A 23461-nucleotide genomic window follows, 5' to 3' on the forward strand; every position below is an offset into this window, starting at 1 on the left:
GGGGTGAGCTGACGCAATCCGAAGACCTTGAAAGAAACGTTTCAGGAGATGTGATGTCACAGCTAGGATAGGGATGATGATGTTACCAAAATGTGTCACGTGGCAGCAGGGCAAGTGGTAGGAATCGTAATAGATAACCCCTTTCATGGTCTGCAGACATCTTAGCCGGAGCTTGAAGTCGTATGTCTCGCTCAGTCTGTCATTTTCAGATAGGCACTGCTTATTCCTTTGTGTAACAGTATTGTACCAGGCCTCAGAAAAAGCTAAAGATGGTATTGTGAGTCAGAGACCCCCACCCCCCCCAATCCTACTCTTTCACTTCCCCTTAACATTAGAGCAATGGGAGGCTATGCTGCTCAGTTCCAACCTGCAAGTGCACGAGTGTGTGATGCAGCTGCCCAAACTCTCCGCTAGTGCCTACGGACTCCTGGTGTCGACTGGGGAAAGGCAGTGTGCCAGTGCTCTGAGCCGGCTCCTCTTTCTCTTGAGCTTTGGTCAATAAAGTTTTCACCAGTGCTCCTACAACATGTTCGACTGCAGTGGGTGGCTTTGATGGCAGCTTACCAATTTCTTAGAAGCAGCTCCTCAAACTTTCATGAACATGAGGTCAACAAATACTGCTCTACATGACAGTCCACAGCAATGACACATATTCGCAACAGGTAGTAGCGCACTAGCCCTTCCAAAAGAACCATCAGCAGCAGCCTACCGAGGTCCACTGCAGGACGAAGGCCTCACCCACTGACCTCCAACCGCTCCTGTCCTGCGCTGCTCGAGTCCAGTCTGAATTTCTCAATTTCATCCCTCCATTGGGTCAATGGCCTTCCCCTTCTTGTAGACCCATCTGTATCCAGTCTCCTAATAGTACACCGGTTGTTGCAACCATTTGATGCAAAAGAGCCTCTCTCTCTCTCTCTCTCTCTCTCTCTCTCTCTCTCTCTCTCTCTCTCTCTCTCTCTCTCTCTCTCTCTCTCTCTCTCTGTCCATATGAGCAGTCCCGTACGCGTGAAATAAATTGCCCGGACGCTCAGACGCGTCCCGTACACGTGGCTGTGCAGGTGGCAAGAGGCCCTACTGCCTAAATTCCACAAATAGGTTCACAGTCTCATGGTCTGTAAGGCCCCCCCCCCCCCCCCCCCCCCGTACGGCAATACAGCCCCCTACATTTTTGTCCTCTCCCAAATATTTCTCCACAACTGCTACAATATTTTACCCCTCTCACAACCTCCCAACTTGTATATTGATGCCCCATCCACATCCCATACCCTTGAGCAGTGGGAGTCAGTGCTGAGCAGATCGGCGCCGGAGCATCAACTCGCCCTGGATTCGTCGCAGGCCGCGGCCTTCTGGACATGGGAGGCTGACCGCATCCATTTCGCCTTGCCTTGATTGCTCTATAAAGATGGTTTTACCACTATCCTTACATCCTCTCCTCGCATCCTACTGCGGGCCCCTACGGCCACCACAGCTCTTCACACCTCGAACTCCATTAACCGTGGCAATGAATCCCCTTTTTTTGGTTTCTGAGCAGACTAAACTCCTTCCCCCTGCAAAATAGGGCAGCCGACAGGTCCCCGCGAAACAGTGCATTGGGCCAGCCCGCAAGTTGCACAGCGCGGAGTTCCACATGATTCTCAGTTTTGTCAGACAAATGAAACCTGGCACGTCAAGCCTGCCCTGCTCTAGAATAATCAATATCGCCTAACAAGAATACGTATGGATTGTTATTGCAGATCATAAGCGCATCTCAACACACGAAAGGAGAGACAGAAAAAAAAAACTATTTTTGAAGAGCCTGGGTTACTGAGGTGTAGTGACCGACAGCTGCAGCTTGCCGGCGACCTCGGCCGCTCGTTCCGTTAGATTCTTCTGAACCTGCAGGTTGGGAAATGGGTCTTTGGGGCAATTCCACACGAGATGAGTGATGGTGTCTTGTGCACCACATGCAGGAAAATTTGGTGATGGGCACACAGTAGGATAAATTAAATTCAGCCTGGCGCGACATGGTAATATATTAGTCTGCATGAGGCGCCAAGGAACAACTTGCCTGCTCGGAACCGAAACCGAAATAATTTCTTTACTGTACCATGCGCATGGGTATTATGCGCTGTCATACATTTATCTTCTACAAAACCATAAAAATGGTTCTGCGCAGAAGTTAATGCGCTTTTGTTTTGTATCTATGGAATGACTGCATCGAAATCACTTTCCAAGGCGCTACTGGTAGCCATCACACTACCATCAACATCACCACCCGGCGCATTGTGATTGGCCAGCGGCAGCCGGCAGCTTTGAGGGGTGCACGAGCAGTGCACGAGCGTCGCGTTCTACGATTTCTCGTGCTGGAAGATTCCATCGATTCTGTCTAGCAGAAGGCCGCTACGGCCTCTATCTGCGACCCTCAACACAGTTAGATCACGGTTACATGCGTAGCCTGCGTAAGCCGAGTTGCTTGCTGTGGAGTCTCTGTCCAATCGGGGGTGAGTCCCGTGCCGCCCGATGTCCCGTTCGTTGTGATAGGTTGGCTAGTTGTGATGTCGAGGTTATGTTTTTAGAGAGTTTTAGCATAGCGTGCTCCGTCCGCTAACGCTACGGCGGCGGATAGCGGGGCGCGACTGGGGAGAGCAAATTCGTCACGGTGGGGTGGATTAGTTCCGCGCGGCCTGCCTTCGCCATGCCCGCTCTTTCCCTCCGCTGAGGGGCAACCTCCTCGCACTCCCCGCGCGTGCATGCGCAGTCCGGTCCCGCTACCCGCTAACCTTAGCGTAGCGTACGGGAGCCGCTATGCTAAAACTCTCTATTCAACAGCGGAATGGTCCGCTTGCGCTGCCCTCTTTGGAATTCGGCTTGACTCGCACTCTTCGACTTCTGTGTTATAGTTGAGGTGCCTGCCATGTGAGCAAGGAAGCTTTTAGCGTGTATTTCCCAGTTGTCATTTGCTTTCAACGTCTGGGAGTGTGCGTGCTTTTTTTTTTTTTTACACACAGTTATGCATTGTCTCGCAGTCTTCGAGCCTGCTGATGCAGGCCGCCACGTCAGCGGTGGCGCCAAGCGAGACGGGAGGACCAGACCCATACCTAAGCTGTCATTCGGCTCGTCCAGCGGCGGCTGTAACAGCTCCCTTTCGTAAGTATGTTGTCACTACATACATTAGTGCTTATTTTGCCATGTCTGCTCGACAAATTGTCTGCCTGAACAATTTACGGCTTCGTTAAAAGCGCACCTTAGTGGCGGAAGCAATATGAAAAACAGACGCGCGGGCGTGTGTCATTGCGGAATACTAGTTTGGCAGCCTGTTTGCTGGCCACCGTATGAAGCTTCGAAGCCTCCTATGATAGCTGATGTTCCTAACAGGGCTTCTCTTCTGCTGTTTTACCGGCAACATGTATCTGATGCTGGTAGCGGCGGAAGGATTTTCTTTACTTTTCAGATTATGCAGGCTCAATGTTACGGTGCCGTCAGGAGAAGGTGACGGCTGTGTGAATGATGGCCAAGAGTGCTGGGATCACGTCTGCTCATAACGTCTGCCAATGAGAAGGCGTGCGCATGTGCAGCTTTATTAGTAGGCCTGCATTGACCTTTCTTGTCCTGGCTTACCACCGCGGCTTCAGATTCTGAAGTGGTGGCGAGGAACGATGTAATCGCACAACAGTGATGATGTAATTTGCGCTTCTAGCATGTCAGTCACACCAAAATGTTTTACTTGTGCTGCCCTCTGCCTTGGCACTTTCAACGACGAGTGCAAACAGGGAAGCTTCAGTGACTAGTAAGGCGAGGAGGGCCAACGCAGACTAATGTGGTCATGCATTGTCAGCCATAAGGTAGCATCAAACCAGGTGTTACGAGCTAGGTGTCACATTGGGAAAGATGTGACAGCGTGCGGATGAAACGATCCAAGCCTGCCCGTCATAGAGAACTTTGAGCGAAAAGTTCAGAAATTCGTCCCAGGTGCAGCAGCCGGGCCTCCGACAATGGGAGAGGGGCCACCAGCTCTGCTGCTTCTCCAGCCGTGCACCACTAGAGCAAGCTAAGCGGATCGCTTTTTTTTTTTTTTTTTTTTGCAGCGTTGCGCAAGTAGTGTTGCCTAGTAATGGCAAGCAGCCAGCTTGTGCAAAAAAGCAGCAGTATTTATACAAGCAACACCCCCGTAGGCCACCAACCTGTGGGAATGTGCTATCCGCCTGATTTGTTTCCTCCGATGCAGAAATCAGGCATACGACCGGCATGTGTAATATTGAACCCTCTATGCAGGAGGCATGTGCAGCTGGGAAGCCCCCTGGACACCCTTCGGAATGCCACTTGGTGGTCTGCTCACAAGTACTGCTTGTAAGTACGGACACCTTCTGTTCGTAGCGGCAGCCGTGAATTTAGAGGGGTTTCGGGCATGCCTGAAACCTGGTGCACTATGTACCACATGACACATATTGTCGTGCTGGAATTGCAGGCTGCTGTAATTTCTTTCCCTCTCTTGCTAGCCGAATAAAAGAAATAGCTAGCAAAACTCATTGGGAGAGTTGAAGTTCAGTGCTAAGTTTAGTGGAGATTGATTCAACTTGACCGTTATTCTTTGCCTCGCATCATGCCTGAAGATGGGTTCAATTTTTCTTTGGCAGCACTGGCATGTCTTGTCGTTAATGTTTGAATGTGGGTGTTAGTACTGCCAAAGCTTGCGATAAAGCTAGTTGGTACATTTTAAAAGAATAGTCCATTCTCTCTTCCTTGTGTTTCGTTTATGTTCTGTTCTTTTCTTTTATTAGTACTGCTTCTTAATCGGCTCTGATACTCGTTCCTCGAATTAGAAAAAAAATTCTAGTAGTGCTTCTGCACAAAAAAAAAAAAGCCAATGGCAACTTCAGCTGACCACAATGTTATGCCAAGTGTTGGTTTTGGTACTCAGATGGCACCATGTATCAGGGCTTGAGTAGACACCCGATGTGAGCACAGCTTGTCAGAGACCGCACACAATGACCTGGGTGGGACAATAAGTGCTGCTCAAAGGGGCAATCCACTGCTGCATGGGTGTATGTGGTTGTGAGCTGTTTTTCATCAACCCCTGGTATTGCTCCAGAATGAAGTCATTTGCCTAGTGGGGGCAGGTCTTGGTTTGCATGTGCTGTTTGTCCTCTTGAAAGGCCCTGAAGACGAAATACCACTTTGCTTACTTTGGAAGTACTACGCTTTGGGTACTCACTCAGCCCCATTACAGCCATGAACGATGTTTTTTTTTTTAACCGGAAAAGTACAAAAATCTGAAGCATTTTGAAATTTCACACTACACAGGAGTGACGTATTGCAGGCGAGCACTAAAAGCGTAGTTACCAGTGTGTTGGATGCTCTTTTGTATTCAAGTGACATGATCAGACGGGACTGGAGGCTCCGCTACAGTCGCACGGTCACGTTTCTTGGCGGTGGTGTAGGTTGGCAGTTGTCGATCACACACACGAGATTCTGTGATGTCAGAGGGAGTTGACCCTGCTCCATGTGCTTGCTTTAGTGTCTTGATTGTTTGAAGTTAAATAGGTAGACTGTTGCCATTCCCTTGTTTAAAGGGGTGATCTACGGAAAAACCGTATCTGGCGTCAGTTCTCTTAAACACATCTAGCACTGCCCTCCACTTCCCCTAAAACCTTCCGTAATGCTTTTTCGCCACCAGTGGTTTAGTTTTTTTTTTTTTTTTGTGGCTTCGACGGCTTCCCAGTGAGGCGGCTGTTTCAGTCCGTGGAAGCCCAGCACCATCGCGGGCGGGTCCCGTAGCGCCACCTGCACATCTGCACCATCACTAAGGAACATAGTTATGTCAATGACATATTAGTGGAAATTAAGAAGAAGAAATGGACGTGGGCAGGGCATGTAATGCGAAGGCAAGATAACCGTTGGTCATTAAGGGTAACAGAGTGGATCTCTAGAGAAGGCAAGCGTTGCAGGGGACGGCAGAAAGTTAGATCGGCAGATGAGATCAAGAAGTTTGCGGGGATAAATTGGTCACAGTTGGCACAGGACCGGGGTAATTGGAGATTAATGGGAGAGGCCTTTGCCCGGCAGTGGGCGTAGATGGGCTGGTGATGATGATGACTGCTTAGGAAGGCGGAAACATCCAGGTCTTGTGTCATTGCCACCACAGCAGGAGGATTCAGTTCGGAGCACTCCGAAACGACGTGGCGCAATGTCTCCACGGCCTGGTTGCAGCTGCTGCAGGTGTTGTCGAGGCCCTCCGTGAACTTGGCGCGCAGTACGTGAGTGCGAAGCACCCCGCTGCGAGCCTCGCAGAGGTGCCCACTCCCTCGGGTGTTGTCATTGATGGGCTCCTCTTGATGCCCATCTTGTTGCCGCTGTAGATGTTCACCGCCGGCTTCTCCTGCGTTGCTTTCCTCCACCTCTCTACTTCGGCGGTCGCCACGTGGTCCCGCACCTTTTGTCGCCGGTCGTGTCGTGGGGGCTCGGTGAGGCATGCCGTACCGCTCTCCGAGGCCTTTGGTGCGTGCCACCCACTTGGTTCACAGACATTAGTAGGTGATACACTTGAACACCTTGCACGCCCATCGTTCATCGGAAATCTGGCTGAGCCACTTCTCAAAAGCCACCTTGGCCACCGCCTCGCATGCTTCGAAGGAGGACCACCCCATGTCCCCCTGCACCGCCTCGTTCGGCACAAAGCCGTGCACATCTAGCGCGTTCCGCCCCGCCTCTCGCTGTCTTGTTTCCAGTGCCTGGCAGGTGAACGACGACAAGCGGAGGACGGCGTTCCCAAACGTGAGCATGGGGACCGCCACAATGCCCGGGACACCTCGAAGCGGTTGAAGGCCCATAGGGCGCGTGACCCAAGGAAGGCCTGCCGAGCAGCTGCCATCGCCCGAAGATCCTCCTCGTCGTAGGCCATGCTGTAGTTGGGTGCATTCGAAAGTGTCACACCGAGGTATTTATACCGGGTGGTCCACTGGATTGGGTCACCCTGTAAATGCAGTGGTGGGCTCTCGGTGTCCTCGGTTGGGTGACGCGACATGGTGGCGGACTTTCTGGCGCTGAAGCGGAGCCCCAGCGAAGTGCCCTCGCTGGACACGATGTAAAGCACGGTCTGCAGCTCCTGAGTGTTTCCTGCCAGCAAAACGATGTCGTCGGCGTAGAACAGGGCAGGCAACTTGCGAACACGCTGCTCTCCCCCACCATGTAACTCAGGTCAACCCCAGCCCGCTGTTCGTGAGGCGTGTCTCTATTCCGGCCGGGAATAGCATGAACAGGAGCGGAGATAGTAGGCATCCTTGGCGCAGCCCTCGAACACCTTACTGGTCCTGTGAGTGAGTCCTCCCAGTGGATCATCACCTGTGTGCCAGTGTACAGTCTGATCATCAGCCGCAAGAGCTCGTCAGGCAGGCCTAGATCCCTGAGGGGTTCTCCCACAGTTTGGGGTGCTCCACAGAGCCATTTGCTAGGGCGATGTCCAGAAAAGCAAGTAGGAGGGTGCATTTTTCTTTCGCAGCAATCTCCATTGCCTGCGTTACTACGAACGAGTTGTCCTCTAAGCACCACCGGGGTCGGAAACCATTCTGAAGTTCTCCCCGCACTTGGCCTTTTTTTCGTCTAGGCCTTCACACGTGCACACAAGATGTGTCCCAGGAGTCTGTACCAGGCCGAGGTGACAGTAATGGGTCGGTAGCTCTTGGGCACGCACTTGTCACCTCCTTTCTTGTGGGTCATCCTCATTCGTGACATCTTCCATCCATCCGGGATGTCACCACTGTAAACAACCACATTTAATGCACCCAGCAACAGTTGTCGAGTTTTTGGCCCCATCTGCTTCAGGAGCCGTGGGGGGGATACCGTCAAGTCCTGTGGCAGTCTGTCCCGAGAGGTGTTTCAGGGCACGTTGCAGCTCCCCCTGTGCGATCATTTCAACGGCGCCTTGCCCTACGGCTATCTCCTTGAAGCCAGTTATGTCCTGGACCTGTGTTCCCAGCCTGGCTGCCATGTATTCCTCCATGAATCGGAGGCAGTCCACCTCCTTGTGCTCAGCACCTGTCACTGTGTCCTGCAACATCAGGGAGCAGGAGGGGGCTGTCTGTTGCTGTGACCGGATGTGCTGCCAGAACTTCCGGCCGGCATCACGTCCTGCTGACTGAATATCCTGGAGCAGCTTGGCGTTCACCACCTTGAGTTTGCACTGTACCAGCATGGCCGTGTCTCTCTTGGCCTCTTGGTAGGCGTCCAACCACTTCCTCACCTCTACTGCCCCTGCCCCTTTGCTGACTGCGTGACGATGTCCACGGCACAGCTACTTTCGCTTCCGCAGAGCTACCGCAAATTCCCTGTCCCACCACGCATTACGCCTTCTCCCCCAGTGTTGAAAAGACTGTGTGGAGGCCAGTACCCTGCTGATTGTTTGCTGTATCCACGTTACCAATCCTTCATAGTCCTTCAAGTGGATCACTCTGGCTTCCTCCTCCAGCATGTCGGTGACCTTTTCGATACTGCTATCAGTCAGGGTTCCCTGGTGGGATATGGGCCTTGCTGGCAGGGGAGGGGAGCTGCAAGACCCGAAGGTGAGCTTGATGTTGTTGTGGTCACTGCCAGCGCTCTCTCCGCCACCAGTGTCAATGACCATGCTGCTCAGCCGGGGGAACAGAACCGGGATCGAGACCAGGCAATAATGTATGCAGGAGGACTTGTCACAAGCAGCCCAGGTGTCCCTGCCCTCGCACTTCTCTGTCGTGTTTACTATTGTCAGCCCCATTCTGTCTGCCCATTCAAGCAGTAGACGGCCACCACTGTCCATCACCTTGTCCAGAGACCCTATGTGTGCGTTGAAGTCACCCGCAATGACTGCAGGGAGGCCTAAAGTGTGCAGGTCTTTCTCCATGCATGCCAGTGTCCGAGTGGTGTGCTGGGATGACTCCCTGCCCGTCCACAGATACACTAAGGCCAAGGGCAACATGCGGTCGACCAATGCACCCGGTTAGCCACATATGCTCGGAGCAATTGGGGCTGCGTCTCTCCCACTGGGAGCCCAATTTAATGAGGCACCCCATTCCCCCCTCCTTTCCTTTCACTGCTTTTGCGGTCGAGGCCTTCCCAGACATAATCCCTGTGTGGTGGGGGAGTTTAAACATTTCTCAGGTGGGTTTCAATGAAACCCGCTACCACCACATTCTCCTTGTCTAGAACCTCGAACAGCTCCTCGCATTTCCTCGCCCGCCATTCATGTTTAGGTAGAAGAGTCAACTGCTTGCTGCGGTTGTTGCGCTGTCGCCTTCTCTTTTTGGCTGGTCTCTGTAGTCAATATGCCTCCTGTATGTTCTCAGCTGTGTTCCAATGTGCGGTGTGACCCGGAATTGCCTAGCGCACACTGCTCGTTCTGTCTGCCTGTTCCTTCCCCCTTTCTTCTACTGTGGGTGTCCTGTCACACTTTTCCTCCTCCCTGGTAACATCCCCGGTCGGAGGAGCGCCTGGCCCAATCCCTCCACGAGTGGGAGCGCTGTCTGCGGATTATTCCATGGTTGCCACTTCTGTCTTTGTGCGTGCGTTGGAGTGTCCTCCGTAGAGGTGCCGAAAAATGCTCTTGGCCTCCTTCCCAAATGGTGACCCAGCACCTCTGCCGTGTGCCGCGGATACTGCTTCTCGTACACCTGGTTTCCAAGGCCCAAGCAGTGGCAGCAAATTCTACTTTGGGACCAAGCTGCTTGCACCAAGGGTGCATGCTACTATTCCACTTCCTACACTGCGTCGTCAGTTGCTCCTCCCTGTGGAGCTCGGGCAGGGCATACACCAGGATGCCAGGATGCGGTCGTGTGGTGCTTTTCCCAGCCATCTTGAGATCCGCGCTTTCAGGGCCTGGGCGTTTTCTTCGGGTGTTTGCCCTAACTCTGCTATATTCTGCAGCCCAGCGTGGATGAGCACTAGGGACTCATCGCTGCTCCACACTTCTGGCGTTTGGTACGCAGCCTCACATACCTGCTCCAGTGTGGCTTGAGGCGTTGTGTGGAACTGTATGTTGTTGTTCCACTTTGTCATGCGAAGGGCTGCACGCTTCGTGGCGCATGCCCCAACATCTCCGAACACGTGGGCTTGCCTCGCTTTCTGTGGTGTGCGCTTCTGGCTTTGACCGTGGTGTCGATGCTTCACACCAGGAACCACTGGTCTGGTCTGTTCTTGTTTCCGCCTGACTGGATCCGGTGCGCCTTTGGCCATCTCCATCATGGCTTGCAGCTCGTGCAGCTGGTTGTCAAATGGTGCCTGGGTGCTACCCGGATGACTCAGTGTGGTTGCAGGTTGGTTGGCACTCGCATCCTGGTGCTCTTGGGTCCCATTCTCAGGTGGTTGCAACTGTAGGTGTAGTTCGGCTTTAGAACTGCCGCCCACCTTGTCTTCCATGTGCACCTCTGTCGCATTGGCCCCCTCCTGTACTGGAACATGCCGTTGCTGCTGCACTGCCATCTCCTTCATTTGCTCTTTGAGCTGTTCGTGCGCCTCGCGGTCTGCCTCCATTTCTGTCTCCATTTTTCATACCTGCAGTAATCAGCGCTGCTTCTCGTGTGCCTCCTGTTGCAGCAGGGACAGCAGTTCCTCCAGCCGTGTGTCTAACTCCTTCCGTTCTGCAGTTATCCGTGCCTCCAAGGCTTAGAAGCGCTGCGTACACTCCTCCCTCGCTTCGCACGCTCCCCGCTCCGTTTCCTTTTCCAACAAGCGCAGTCGGACGACACAGTTGTAGCTCTGGGCCTTGTCGGCTTTTTTCCGGATACTGAAGGGTGTGGCCTGCAAGAGGACCCCCGCCCCACACCCTGTGCATGCGACCCATTCTTCGTCGGCATCATCGAGTGGCGCTGTCTTCTTTGCTCGTGACTTGGTCATCGTAATGTAATCCTCCACCCGAGACACCAGGCTCGCACGAAGATCCGCTGCTCACACTGACTCGTGCACTAACCTAACTTGCACTGCAAACTAAAAAAGCGAGCTGCTTGCATTAAGGTCGCGCGCTAACCTCCAAGAAGAAATGCTAAGTTTGTGGTCATATTGGTATTGTTATCTGAACCGGGGCAGCCCTGGTCAGACTGGGTGCAGCTTGCATATGTGGCCACGTTATCATGAGCGCCTCGTTTACCTCTTTCTGGCAGGGTTGTACTAAGAGGGTAGGGGTAGGGTAAATATGAAGTGGAGCGAGAGCTGATCTGACACAACATTGGGTTCTGAAGCAATTACTGCTTCAAAAGAATTGACGAGATCACAGAATGCAGAGAGAGTTGATGTCTGTTTAGTGGCCGTTTGTGGAGATGTGTGATCTCTCCCATGAGAGGGATAATGCACCATCCTGTGCAGGTGTTGTCAGGAGTAGCGGGAACACGGTGTCGCGAGTTTACAGGAATTTCTTCTATCGGAAATTCCCTGGCTGCATTGGTGTGTGTTTAAAGGGGTCCTCAGTTATAGAAAAAGCTTCCTGCAAACCAGTAATGGCTGTCATCAAGCCTGTAAGACAAATATTTTGCGATATTCACCAATCCTTGTACTGGGCGCTTATGGCGACACCTGTACATTTGTCAGTTCAACTGACACTGTCTGCTGTGAGTTTTGGTGCAATACGCTGTCATGTAGGTTCAGGCAAATTTGACAGTGAAGCTGTCTTGGACTAGTTTCTGCTTTTGCTTTCTTCTGCTTTTGTCTGCTGTGTCGCGTTGACAAGGAAAGGCATTGTGCTCGCTTCATAGAAGCAAGTAAAAAATGCTCTGTAGCTCTCAACGTAACATAGGTAGCTTGGAAAAAGTCGCACTGGAATTGGCCACCTACATGCCTTTGCATTGCGCCAAGTTTTATTTGCTTGTGGCAGTATTAGTGCACACTGTAGTTGTGAATGTTACAGAATTCGTGTCTGTAGTGCTTGTTTATCAAAACCATCTGAAACGAATTGTATGAGAAATAATTTAGATATAATTTTAAGGAAGCTAGTAGGTGTGTCTTTTTTGATGAATGTTCAGTCACCATACACAGTTCATGTAGTCATCCACCAATAGAGCTTCATTGGTCTTCCGCCTTCGTAGCAGGAGCAGGGCTCTAAATTCTCCCTTGGAACACATCACAAGGCACAGTCAACAACTAACACTCGCGATGCCCTGCCACCACAGGCGTGCTCTCTGGCTTGTGGAACAGTGGTGGGGGCCCTACGCTCTGGGGAGGAGAACGACGGGGAGCGGCCCAGTCCTGGCCGCCTGGTGCTTTGGTGCCCTGGGCAGCTACCTGGTGGCCTGCTGCCGTATGCACCATCTTGGCACCAGGCGCCCGAGTGTGGCCACTCCCTCCTCTACTATGCGGGCCGGGAGTGCCACTACTACTCCCCCTCTGACACCGCTGCTCCACCTTCACGTCCGACCCTACCCCTTGACAGTGGCCTTCGAGCTGGCCCCTTCTCCCAGGTAAGCCATGACCTCCCCTAAAATGCACAGCCAGGGCTTCAGAATAACTCCAATCACTGGCTTGCTACTTTCCGGGTGCAAAGGCTTGTTAATTTGCTTGATATGTTGACGAAATGTACGGCTTCTCCCACCCTCTACCCGCCTAGAAAGGGCTTGAGAGTATGGAAGTAGAAATATGCTCCCCGGGTGGCTGCTGCAGGTTGTGGGTTGGAATTCCTTCCTTAGGGTTCGTGTAATGTGACCCATCTGAGGACAACCTCAGTGGCCTGAAATGAAGAGGAAACCTGTTCTTGCAGGAGGGAGAGCGCAACGGCAGCGAAGAAAAGAATTGGCGTCGCTGCCGCTCTGGTCGCGCCACTCTATGCTTCAGCCCAGAGGGATGAAGCATAGAGGGCTGGGCACGGCTCAGCCCTTCATGCTCACCCCACAGCTAACATGTGAATGAAACAGCTCTTGATATTCAACGAGGCGACAGACATGCACAGTAGACATGGGGGTAGCGCTTTCAACTTGCGAGCAGTGACATAAGACGGGACGTCAGCCAGCACGCGCCGCATAGCGGCAACGATCAAGAGCTGTTTCATTCACATGTTAGCCGTGGTGGGGTGCTAGTTCCAGAGCCAGTGGAGATCTTGCTACACCTGTCACTCGTTTTATACCTGCGGCATTCTTCAAAGAATTACTGACAGAGGCCGAACTGAAATAGTGGTCAGAACATACTTATTCTCGGGTGGACAAAAAGCAAACATTAAAGAGGTTATTGCGGATGCTACAGCATTTTTAATGCGAATGCTGAACGAATGCCTTAGATGCTCAGCTTGCGGCCTGCAGCTTGCATACCCTTGCAGCTTTATGCGGTTTGCTTCCCGATGAAGGGGTTTGCGTCCGCTGTACCGGTAATGGTAGCAATTGCACTTTTAATATAGAACAGGGGGTAGCGCAGTCCGAGCAGGTAAGTGTGCAAAAGCCGCATCAGCCTGGGGCAGCACAAGTGGTTTTGTGTCCGCGGTTGTGCGGCTGGTTTTATCAGCAGCTGACCAAGAGACAGGCATGAAGAAAAACAAGAAGGCGTAGGGGTTGCCGCCTGGGGAACGCTAGACAAACTCAACTATTTCCCATAGTTTTCGTGAAGCAGCGCTGGCTGGTGGACATGACAGCACGCAGGAAGGCTAACGAGCGGGAAAGGGTAGGAGAGAGCAAAAGGAAAGTGGCTGCTTGACCTTTTTTTTTTCTCGCGCGTTTGGCAATGTTAATACTGGTGCCGTTGATTCTGCCAATGATCGCTGTGTAAGATACCTGTCGCGGTGGCTCAGTGGCTAAGGCGTTGCGCTGCTGAGCACGAGGTCGCGGGCTCGATTTTTGGCCGCGGCGGCCGCTTTTCTGATGGAGGCGAAAAGCAAAAATGCCCGCGTGTACGATATTTCGGCACACGTTAAAGATCCCCACCTGGTCAAAATTAATCCGGAACCTTCCACTACGGCGCGCCTCATCGCCTGCGTTGCGTTGGCGCGTTAAACCCTACAATCAATCAAAGATGAAGGGCAACTTTCGTGTGCGTTTTGGGGGAAAACCTCTACCTGGGTCCCTGTTTAAACGCTAAGTGTCCAGAGGGCAGAGTGACGCAGGGTTGGTGTAGAGGTCTCTGGCTAGCAGTCATCTGCAGAGTTTCTTCGAATAGCTCCCCTAAGGGGGGAGAGTTGTGCATCCATCTGCCATCTTGAGTTCCAGAGTTGTGCAGGGAAGCCACCCATCATGCATGTATGAGTCACTGCTCTGGTTGCAGCAACAGGGCGAAGTCAGCTCATGTGTGGTGCTGTCGGCTGGGCTGGCCACTGTGTGGGACAGCCCTCAGCTGCTGACCTGCGCAGAACTAAAAAAAGAGTACTGAAAGTGGGCTTTCCTGTCAAGGTGGGACCAGCGATGCGGCAGATTGTGGAAATCAGACGCGCAACTCTGCGAAGCATATAGTACAGGAAGCACAAAATGCAGCATGCACAGATAAGCCGTATTCAGCACCTAGACGGGCTACATTGAACATGCTGCTAGTTTACTGCGATGAAGTACATTCTCCGATGTTCTTGTTTTTCCTCCATAGCTAGCACTGTACTTCACCCAGATCAAACCACTTCGTTTCGTGCTGCACCGGTTAGGTAACAGGCAGGGGGAAGAAAGTAGTCGCCATGACACTTGTCTTTGGAAACTCACGGATTAAGGGGGCACACTGGTTTTAAAAGCTTTTTTTTTTACTTCCCAACCAATTTTGATGAAACTTCATGTAGGGCTTGTTCAGTTTTTTTAGCTGATTTCAAATATCCAATTAGTTTTGATGTAAGGTAAATAGTATTTGAGTTAATCAAAAAGAATCTTTGATTGTTCTTGAGAACAATAGTTAAAAAACTAGGAAAGCAGTTTTTTGTTTTCCAATCACAGACACGTTGACATCAATTCTAACTTATCGGTTTGAACTACTACTGCTAACCAATTAAAAAAATGCTAATTAAACAACTTCTGAAACACAAAATGCAAAATCTGCTTCCCATATCGCATGGTTTAAATATTCAGCTTCACAGTGCAAAAGAAATGATCTCCCTAGCTGCTCTAAATGCTGGGATGTACCTCTCGACAATTTTGTATCACTGTGATACCACTCGTGGCAAAAAAGTGGGGAATAATGGGAGAACAATTATTATTATTTTTTTTTTTTGTTAAAATGGGGCTTCTATGGCTTTTATAAGTGTGTAGTACTGTTCCATGTTTGGAATTTTTCGAGGAAAAACTGTGCAAATCAAGAGAAAATTGATACCTAAAAAATGCTTTTTTGGCCAGTTTTTTGGTCCCAAAGACCCATGTGCCCCCTTAAGTGACTTGTCGTGGATCTCGCTCTTTCTTGGTAAAAAAAAAAAAGCAGGAATCAGTGCGTACATGTTCCCTGCATCACCAACAGTCATGCAGTTTGATTAGGATGCAAGGGATGAAGCAAAAAAGCGATGACGTCTGTTGTTTCTCGCCTTGCAGTGGGACGGCGGACACCCAAAGTGTCGCGAGGAGCCCGCCTGCTGGGTACACCGGACTACTTGGCTCCCGAGCTGCTGCTAGGACAGCCACATGGTGGGCCGCAGCGAAATGCTGAAACAGAACAGATTATCTCAGTTTGTAGAAAACTGCCAAGTATTTTTTCCATGTTTAACAAAGGACACTGACAGCAGTAAATGCTGCTAGTGCACTGAAACGTATAAGCATCTCTATAATATTTAGTTCTTGTTTTATTTAGGATTGCTTCAGATTTCCATCTTGAGGATTTGCACATTTTGGCCGCTGCGTGGCGAGCGCTTCACAGTTGTGCGAGTGGGACTCACGAGCCTGAGTTGACGGTACACATTTTTTAAACTGAAGAAACCAGAAATTAGCGGAATAGAAAGTACATTTTAGGCCTCGTAATTTTATGTAACAATGGTCAGGGATGCACGAGAGGTTCCTTGAGCTGCACCATTTTGTTGCACACTTAAGTGTATTACACAGGGGTGGGTCCTAGTAATACATGCCATTACAAAGCTTTTGCCACCACTTGCAGTGCAAGACCCTTGGTTGAGGACATTTTTAAACTCGACCCACGTGTACCCCCCGAGGGGCTGCTTATTGATCAGCGTTGACGGTTCCCAAAAAATTTTAAAGCCCTGCCGCCACGCAAAAAATGTCAACATTTGTGCGAGCATACGCAGCGTAGAATAGTCCCCCCTGAGTACTGATGTGTGGGTATTCAAAAGTTTGAATGATGCCCAAGTAGTTTGCTATGTGAATCACTTTGAAGTGCTCTTACTACTTGGAATTTCTGAAGGACTCTTTTTTTTTTTTTTTTTTTTGGTTTGAAAGGTACAGAATGAGGTTAGCAAAAAAATGTTTTGAAGTAATGTCGGCGTTGCCACAAAGCACTCATTGTTGGAGAAATTCCAAGCTACACAAGTGCTAAAATAGTGTTTTGTGCACTCTTGCGCCAAAAGGGCGCAGTAGAGCCAGTAGATGAAGCTTATTTAGTGGCTCTAGGGCGCACTAAGGCTACATTGCGACGACTGCAGGTCCTCCAGTGGATTGGTGGGCGCTGGGAATATGCCTGTACGAGTTCAAGACGGGGCTGCTCCCGTTCTGCGACCAGACCCTCGAGGCAGTGTTCGACAACATCCACCATGGAGGTGGGCCCTTTGGAGGCTTTGGGTTATGGCGTGGATGATAGCATAAATACTGAATTAACAAAAAATAAAATTAAAAGAAACTTCAGGCAGGAGGAAGACAGTGTCGCTGCAAGGCAGTCGCTGGGGCTGATCGTTGTTGATTGTTCATTAATCATTGTTCACAGTGCATTGTTCCCTGGCGTACCAAACTTGACAAGGGCGAACTTGACCTGTATTTGGGGAACGAGTTAAAGCTCTGAGTTAAGTTTCATTCAGTCGACTAACGACATGGCATTCATTAAATTTTGTGCATGAAAACATAATGATGTTTGTCAACTAGTGACCAAATTTGGCTAATGTAGCAAGGGACTGTGCCAGTCCTCTGAAGTGAACTCTGCCTGCCCACCATGCCAGAGGCAGGGCGTGAAGAATGTGGGTGTGAAGGCGAGATGGCTGGGAACCATATACCAGAACTTGTAGAGCTAGTTGGTTCATCTCTGCAGTAAGAAGGGAAGGGCACAGGTATGAAGGTTGACAAAACAAGATGAACGGGTCGGAAGTTGGCGCCTGTATCTGTCCGTTGTGCCTACCTTCGTCCTCCTCTGTTAGCACCTTTTCCTGTTTGCTGCACAGGAATGACAGCCTGGCTAATAGTAATTGTGTGCAGGTCCAGCGACCCCAAGCAGCCGGTCCGACGACCCCGAGCAGCCGGTCCGGGGACCCCGAGCAGCTGTGCCACCGTGCGCGGCCACCGCGGTGCTTTTTTGCAAACGGCTCTTCTTGGCACCGTGGACCTGCTGCCCAGCCGCGTGCGCGCCTTGCAGTCACGGCAAGTGTCCCAACACCTCAAGCGGGGAGTTGAGCCTCAGGGGCGTTGGTAGTGATACTGTAGCGCTTCTTTTGTGTTCATCGCGGCTTGTTGGTTTGGTTCTCTTTGGGGTAGGTGTTTGCGGAAAGTTTGAAAATCGATTCTTGAGGTCTCGATTGTTACGAGGATAAAAGGAGAGGGAACCCGATGAATTCACAGCATTCACAGTAGAGAGCAACGAAGGCCGGAATCCGACACGATCCTCGTCTTCCGTCAAGATCCCCAAAACATCCCTCGTCTTCGTCATCACTCACAACACCGACGGGTAACACGAATGTGTGAGGGGAGGTGATAGTGCAGTGAAAGATCGTGCTGGTGATCCTCATTGGCGTGGCTTTGTGAAGTGGTGATTGTATAACTGCGGCGATGCCAAGCCTTTTCTGAGTGCCTCGTAGGGACCTGTTCGCCGCGAAAGTGCTGCATACGGAAACGCTACCGTGTTGCTAACACTAGCTAGTGGTTAGGTAGTCGTTAGCTAGTCGCTAGCAACAAATGACAGTCAAATGACAGCAACAAATGCTAGTCATTTGTGTGTGGGCATGTGCCATGTGTGGTTATACAGATATTGGATATGCCCCATTTGGTCAACCTTCTATTTAGATGTGGTGCAAAAAATCTTGTAGAATTTCAGACGGCTAGCTCGATACATAATTATTCACCTTTCATAATTATTTCGTACGCATGAAAGTGAATGTGATTGCACATAAGGCAAGGTGGCCGTGTCTGCACTGTGCAGACAGAAGGAATGGTTTGTACTGTGCACTGTGAACTTGCACTGTGCAGACAGAAGGAATGGTTTGTAAGTGTTCGACTTGACTTTGTCATCTGGAATAGCGAAACCTTGTTGTGTCTAAGGCCCCCATGGGTGGCACTCCTGGAAAAAGATGTCGCCTTCTTGGCAAGATGTAGATTTGTTGTTAATCTACACAAGCTCTCTGTGTTAGTTAGTTCTATTTTGCCCGACCGCTGAGGCTTGACATCTAAGGCGAAAGCTTCAAGTTCCCCATTCTGGACAAACCGTCCTTGTTATTGCGGAAATGGCTGCCTCTTTATTAAAGAGTAAATAGAAAACACGGGCGGGATCTGATGGGATTTGAACCCGGGTGTGCATAGTAGCAGCTTGAAGCGCTACCACTTCGCACGCTGCCAAGGGTAGAACAGAAGTTGTCATTACTATTGTCGATTTCTTTGTGGCACACACCGACAGCTTGAGGGGCTAATGTGCCTCCCTGACAGAATTCACAAAACTGAGTTGAATTGATAACGGACACAAGTTAGTGCGCCTAAGCAAGCACACCTTTCTTTTTTTCTGTGTGCGTGTGTTGCCACAGTGTGCCGTACCTTGCATGCAGGTGCCTCTGCTCCGCACGAGATTCAGTACACACAAACAAGGAAAGTTGCGGACGAACACGTAAACGTAGAAGAACCCAGGCGTACGGCGTGCACAGGCGTTGGGCGTATTGGGCTTGTTTGGTACGACGCTGGCTAGCTGGCATACGCGGCGTCTCCACTTACGGGACCCTGTGTGTTGAGCATGCCAAAATTTTCATGAATGATTACTATCAACCGTAACAAAAGGAAGCCAAGTACAATCCGGTGGGAAACAGCAAGTGTGGACAGCAGCCTCTTAGTGGTATTATGGCACCATCTGTGAAAGGACATGGCAAACAAAAGATGTTGTACCGTTCGCAGCAGCTCTTTAGCATTTCCTCTGGGTGTGTCATCGCTGACGTCCCGAAATACACAGTTTAGTGGGAGAATTAAATTTCAAATGTTTAATTTCTCGGTGAACAAAGCATGCTTTTCTGTCAGACAATCGGTAGTGGCGCTGAAACACCAAATCCTTCGAATAAAACAAACCTCTATTTTGTCTGCATGGCCCCTCTGAGCTTGTTCCCTGCGCTTTCCAGGTGAACACCAAGGCTGTTCCAGTGCATGCGGTCCTGGCGTCCTGAAGAACTGCGCTGGAGACCGCAGCGGGTCGCTTTTAGTCAGATAATGCCCGTGCGCTGTGGCAGCAGCTCTGCAGGCGCTGCTTTATTTCTAGTTTTGTGTGATTCGTAGCGCAATTGCTGTTTGAAATACAAATTCTAGATTGCGAGCCGTGTAAGTGTTGTTCGTGCTTGCAATGCGCAGGCTCTGTTGAAACGCATGGTTGCATCCGTTGCCTGCGCGAGCATGGCGATGCGAGGACATCGTGCGTGAATGGCCTTTCTTCTTCGAATGGCCAAAAAAAATGTACTCGTGATGCCAGGGATGGGTGCCTGCCTTTCTTGGACGTTGACAGCCAGTCATTTTGTTTCCCACAGTTAATTGGTCATGTGGAGGTGAACTATTCTCACTCCTTATCGCTTTTGGGGGGTTGCCTTCTTACCAGAAGGACTGTCAGTAGTGGGACAAGTTTGTGCGGGTTCATTTTGTGCAAATAGCGCAGGGAGGACACACTTGAAAAAAGGGTGAGACGGGGTGCACGTCCTGTCCCCGCCTTTTTCTAAGTTCATCGTCTTGCGCTTTTTGCACTACGTAAATGCTTTCTTAGCAGCCTTAAATGTTAGGGTGCGTGGTATTGTTTCAGATATTGTACAAAACGTAATGTGTATAGGATGTAAAAGCCCAAAGTGGCTGTGAACTGATTCTGTGTGTCATAAGCACGGCTTGTTCACAATTCGCTGCCTTTTCCGACCTAGAGCATAAATTTCGGTAACAAGCTTCCCTTGAAAGCTGTTGATTGGACTTCTGGCCTGCACTGATGTCTGGGGTATTCATTGTCGTACATCAGCAGATGTTGCAGATGCCTGTGGCTTTCCTGCAAAAGAGCTGCACTCGGGAGTGTCTGTCAGTTGATGCTTGCATATGTAGCTCCCATGGTGGTTCAGTGGCAAGGCGATTGTTTTCATGGCTGTGGTAGTGCCTGCTTGGCTATGGGTTGGCAACACTTCGGTTACACTGCCTGGTTACTGGGTTTGTTAAAGGAGTACTGCCATCAAAATTTTATTCAATTTTTGTTGCATTTATCGATGCCTAATGGCCTGGCGAACCCGAAACAGCACTTTAAATACTCGAGCGCGCGATAGTGAATTACATTGAACGGCCTGAAAATCGTTCATTCCAGTTGCCTGCAATTCAAGCCCAGAGGGAAATTAGACAGAACCACAGTATGACCTCACCGTTTTTTTGTGCGGACGTTAAAACACTGCGGGGACTGATGGAGGCGTTTTGGACTGTGCCGGAGTTGAGTGGCTGAGCTGCCTGAAGGCGTCAGGCCTACCTTTGTGGCGGAAATTCAGTGACTGCTTTCAATAAAAGTCCTGATGGTGACTTCTATGGGGATTCCGGGCTATATTATTGACTCCTTTCCCGTGTTTGGAACTTTATTTTTACCAAGAGTGCCTTTCTGAGCAGCGGCTATGCCTGTAGCTCTGGCTGCATGTGTCAGTCTGTGAATGCACCAGCGCCCATTCGCACTTGCGAAGGGGCGCGGATTTCTGACAAGCGCCGGAGGCACACGGCCGTGTCAGTTCTTTTCGCTACCTCGGGGTGACGTCATGCCAGTGTCCATTTGCTGCGCGCAGCTCCACATGCTGTTCTGTTGGCGCAATAGGGGAAAATGAAGTCTGTCGCACGGATCGCAGGCTGCTCATTTTTCAGCCAGGGTATCTCTTGATTTACGGAAGCTGTGTAATGATATTAACGCCGAGAATCAGTATCAGTACCCCTCTAAAGCTTACATCGAGGCAGTGGGTACAGGTGACTGCATGGCTGATTTATAGAATAATATAGAATAGATTTATTATATATTATTTATTATATAGATTTATTATAGAATATTTACAAGTGGCAGGTGTGGGCAAAGGTTGATGCATTGTCTGCTCAAAGTTCAGTCTGCCACTGAAGGGAGGTGGAGATGAAACTTTTGGGGCCATGTGTCGGGGGATGTTCCAGCCAGTGGCTTATTTTGGCACGCTGTGTGGGGCCTGGCATCCACGCACTCAGCTTCGTGGCTCCATCTGCTAGTTCATCTTGCAAGTGCTTCCACATCTCAAAGAAGTTGGAGCTTTTGCAAAGGGGTGTGACTACATTGGCGGGTGCATGGAGTGCCCAGGGCTGGGGCAAGCTGATGCAATCAGAAGGCCTTCGAAAGAACCTTTCAGGAGATGTGATGGCACAGCTAGGATAGGGATGATGATGTAGCCAAAATGCCGCGTGGCAGCAGGGCAAGTGGCAGGAGTTGTAATAGATAATGCCTTTCATGGCCTGTAGACATCTTAGCTGGAACTTGAAGTCAGTCTCACTCAACCTGTTGTGTTCATGCAGGCACTGCTCATTCCTTTGTGTAACAGTATTGTACCAGACCTCGGAAAAAGCTAAAAATGGTACTGTGATCCAGAGAGCCCCCACCCTACTCTTACCCTGCCCCTTAGCATTAGAGCAATGGGAGGCCGTGCTGTTCAGTTCCAACCCACAAGTGCACGAGTGTGCGCTCCTGCTGGCCAAACTCGCTGCTAGCGCCTATGGACTCCTGGCATCGACTGGGGGAAGGCAGCGTGCCTGTGCTCTAAGCTGGCTCCTCTTTCTCTTGAGCTTTGGGTCAATGAAGTCTTCACTGTGCTACTACCCCGAGTTCGACTACAGTGGTTGGCTTTGGTGGCAGCTTGCCGATTCCCTAGAAGCAGCTCTTCGAACCCTCACGAACATGAGGTCAACAAGTGCTGCTCTACACGACGCAATCGTCCACAGCAATGAGACATTTGCACCAGATGGTTGCCCGTCCGAAAGAAGCAACCATCATCACCATCATCAGGCTACTCATGTCCACTGCAGGACAAAGGCCTCATCTGGCTCTGTCCCACCTCCAACAGAGACCGTGCGCAGCTCCTAGCAATTGGCCCGGTACGTACGTCCGAATCCGAACACATACGCCGTGTGCGGGAAGGTCCACCAACCCTCGAAATGATTGCCGAATGCGCTCTTGAGAATGGTCTCTTCAAACTGGTGTAGTTGTCTGTCAGACTCCTGTAGAGTGCACCACATGCGCGCCATCTGCCCGATTTAACTTCGTGTGAAAAGTGAAAAAATGAGTGAACTTTGAGTATAAATTTGTATAATGAGTATAAGAATGAGTATAAATTTGTGAAGTAGTGCCTCCAGAGGCTTGATGAAGGGCAGGAGTTGGTGCTTGTAAGCCGTCTCGGATGGCAGTAAGCTCCGCCAGCATAGACTGCAGGGTGCGGCGTGTTTCGTAGAAGCACGTTTGACAAGCCGCTGGGTGGTAAGGACATTGTAGTGTTGTGGTCAGCAAGTCGTCGTTGGCCCCAGCGTCTGCAAATACCTGCACCACCTGGGGTGAGACTCAGCCGCCAGTTCTTGTGCAAGCCCGAAAAGTGTGTCGGAATGTCCATTGGATTGATTGTGCAGTCGCGTTAGTGGCCTGTTGTCAGTCACCTGGTGGTATAGCCAATGTGGCCTGGTGACGATGCAGACTGGGGATGTGGGCAGTGAACGATCCACGTAGTTACCTAACGCCACTGCCTCAGCAATAAAGGTGAGTTTATGCATGCAGGCGGACCGACACTGATTCAAGGTGCTAACTTGAGCTTCAGCCTGAAGAGCAGGGATCGGTGTTATCCTACGGAGGCAGGTAATTGCACGCATTGCGGCTCAGTTTATTGCCTCAAGTCGAGCCCACTCCACCTGGTTCAGGTGTTGGAATTGGGCCTGGTAAACAATTGCCGAGGCTGGAGTACAGACCGCACCAAGACTGACCATTTTGGAACAGGAGCCACCAGACTGTGAGATGCGTCGGATGAGGTGGAGCATCTGTCCTGCTTTTTGGTGAGCGGAACGTAGCCACATAGACGTTGACCCAGACGCATAAATTTCTAATCCCAGCACGCGAAGTGAGGTGGCAGTGCGTACAGGTCAGCCGCGGAGTTGCAATGCGATTGGAGACACCTCCAGTCGGCGACAGCCCCAAGCACTGGCCACAGGCAGAATTGCTGTCTTTTCGACGGAAAGTGTTAATCCAGCATATTCAC

The 23461-nt window shown here is 50.7% G+C and overlaps 1 protein-coding gene across 1 annotated transcript; it reads left to right on the plus strand.

The window, feature by feature from the left end:
• The first annotated feature begins 2294 nt into the window (after nucleotides 1-2294).
• LOC144168264 (uncharacterized) lies at nucleotides 2295-19340 on the plus strand. Its single transcript, XM_077697282.1, has 8 exons — nucleotides 2295-2480; nucleotides 3006-3126; nucleotides 4252-4326; nucleotides 12105-12392; nucleotides 15408-15500; nucleotides 16466-16579; nucleotides 17226-17387; nucleotides 19337-19340. Exons 1-8 carry the CDS (start codon nucleotides 2426-2428, stop codon nucleotides 19338-19340), a joined length of 912 nt encoding a protein of 303 aa, XP_077553408.1. The 5' UTR covers nucleotides 2295-2425.
• Nucleotides 19341-23461: the final 4121 nt, after the last annotated feature.

The sequence above is a fragment of the Haemaphysalis longicornis genome, unplaced genomic scaffold (genome assembly GCF_048455015.1).
Source record: "Haemaphysalis longicornis isolate Haplotype H1 unplaced genomic scaffold, Haemaphysalis longicornis Haplotype H1 scaffold_2, whole genome shotgun sequence".
Lineage (NCBI taxonomy): Eukaryota > Metazoa > Arthropoda > Arachnida > Ixodida > Ixodidae > Haemaphysalis > Haemaphysalis longicornis.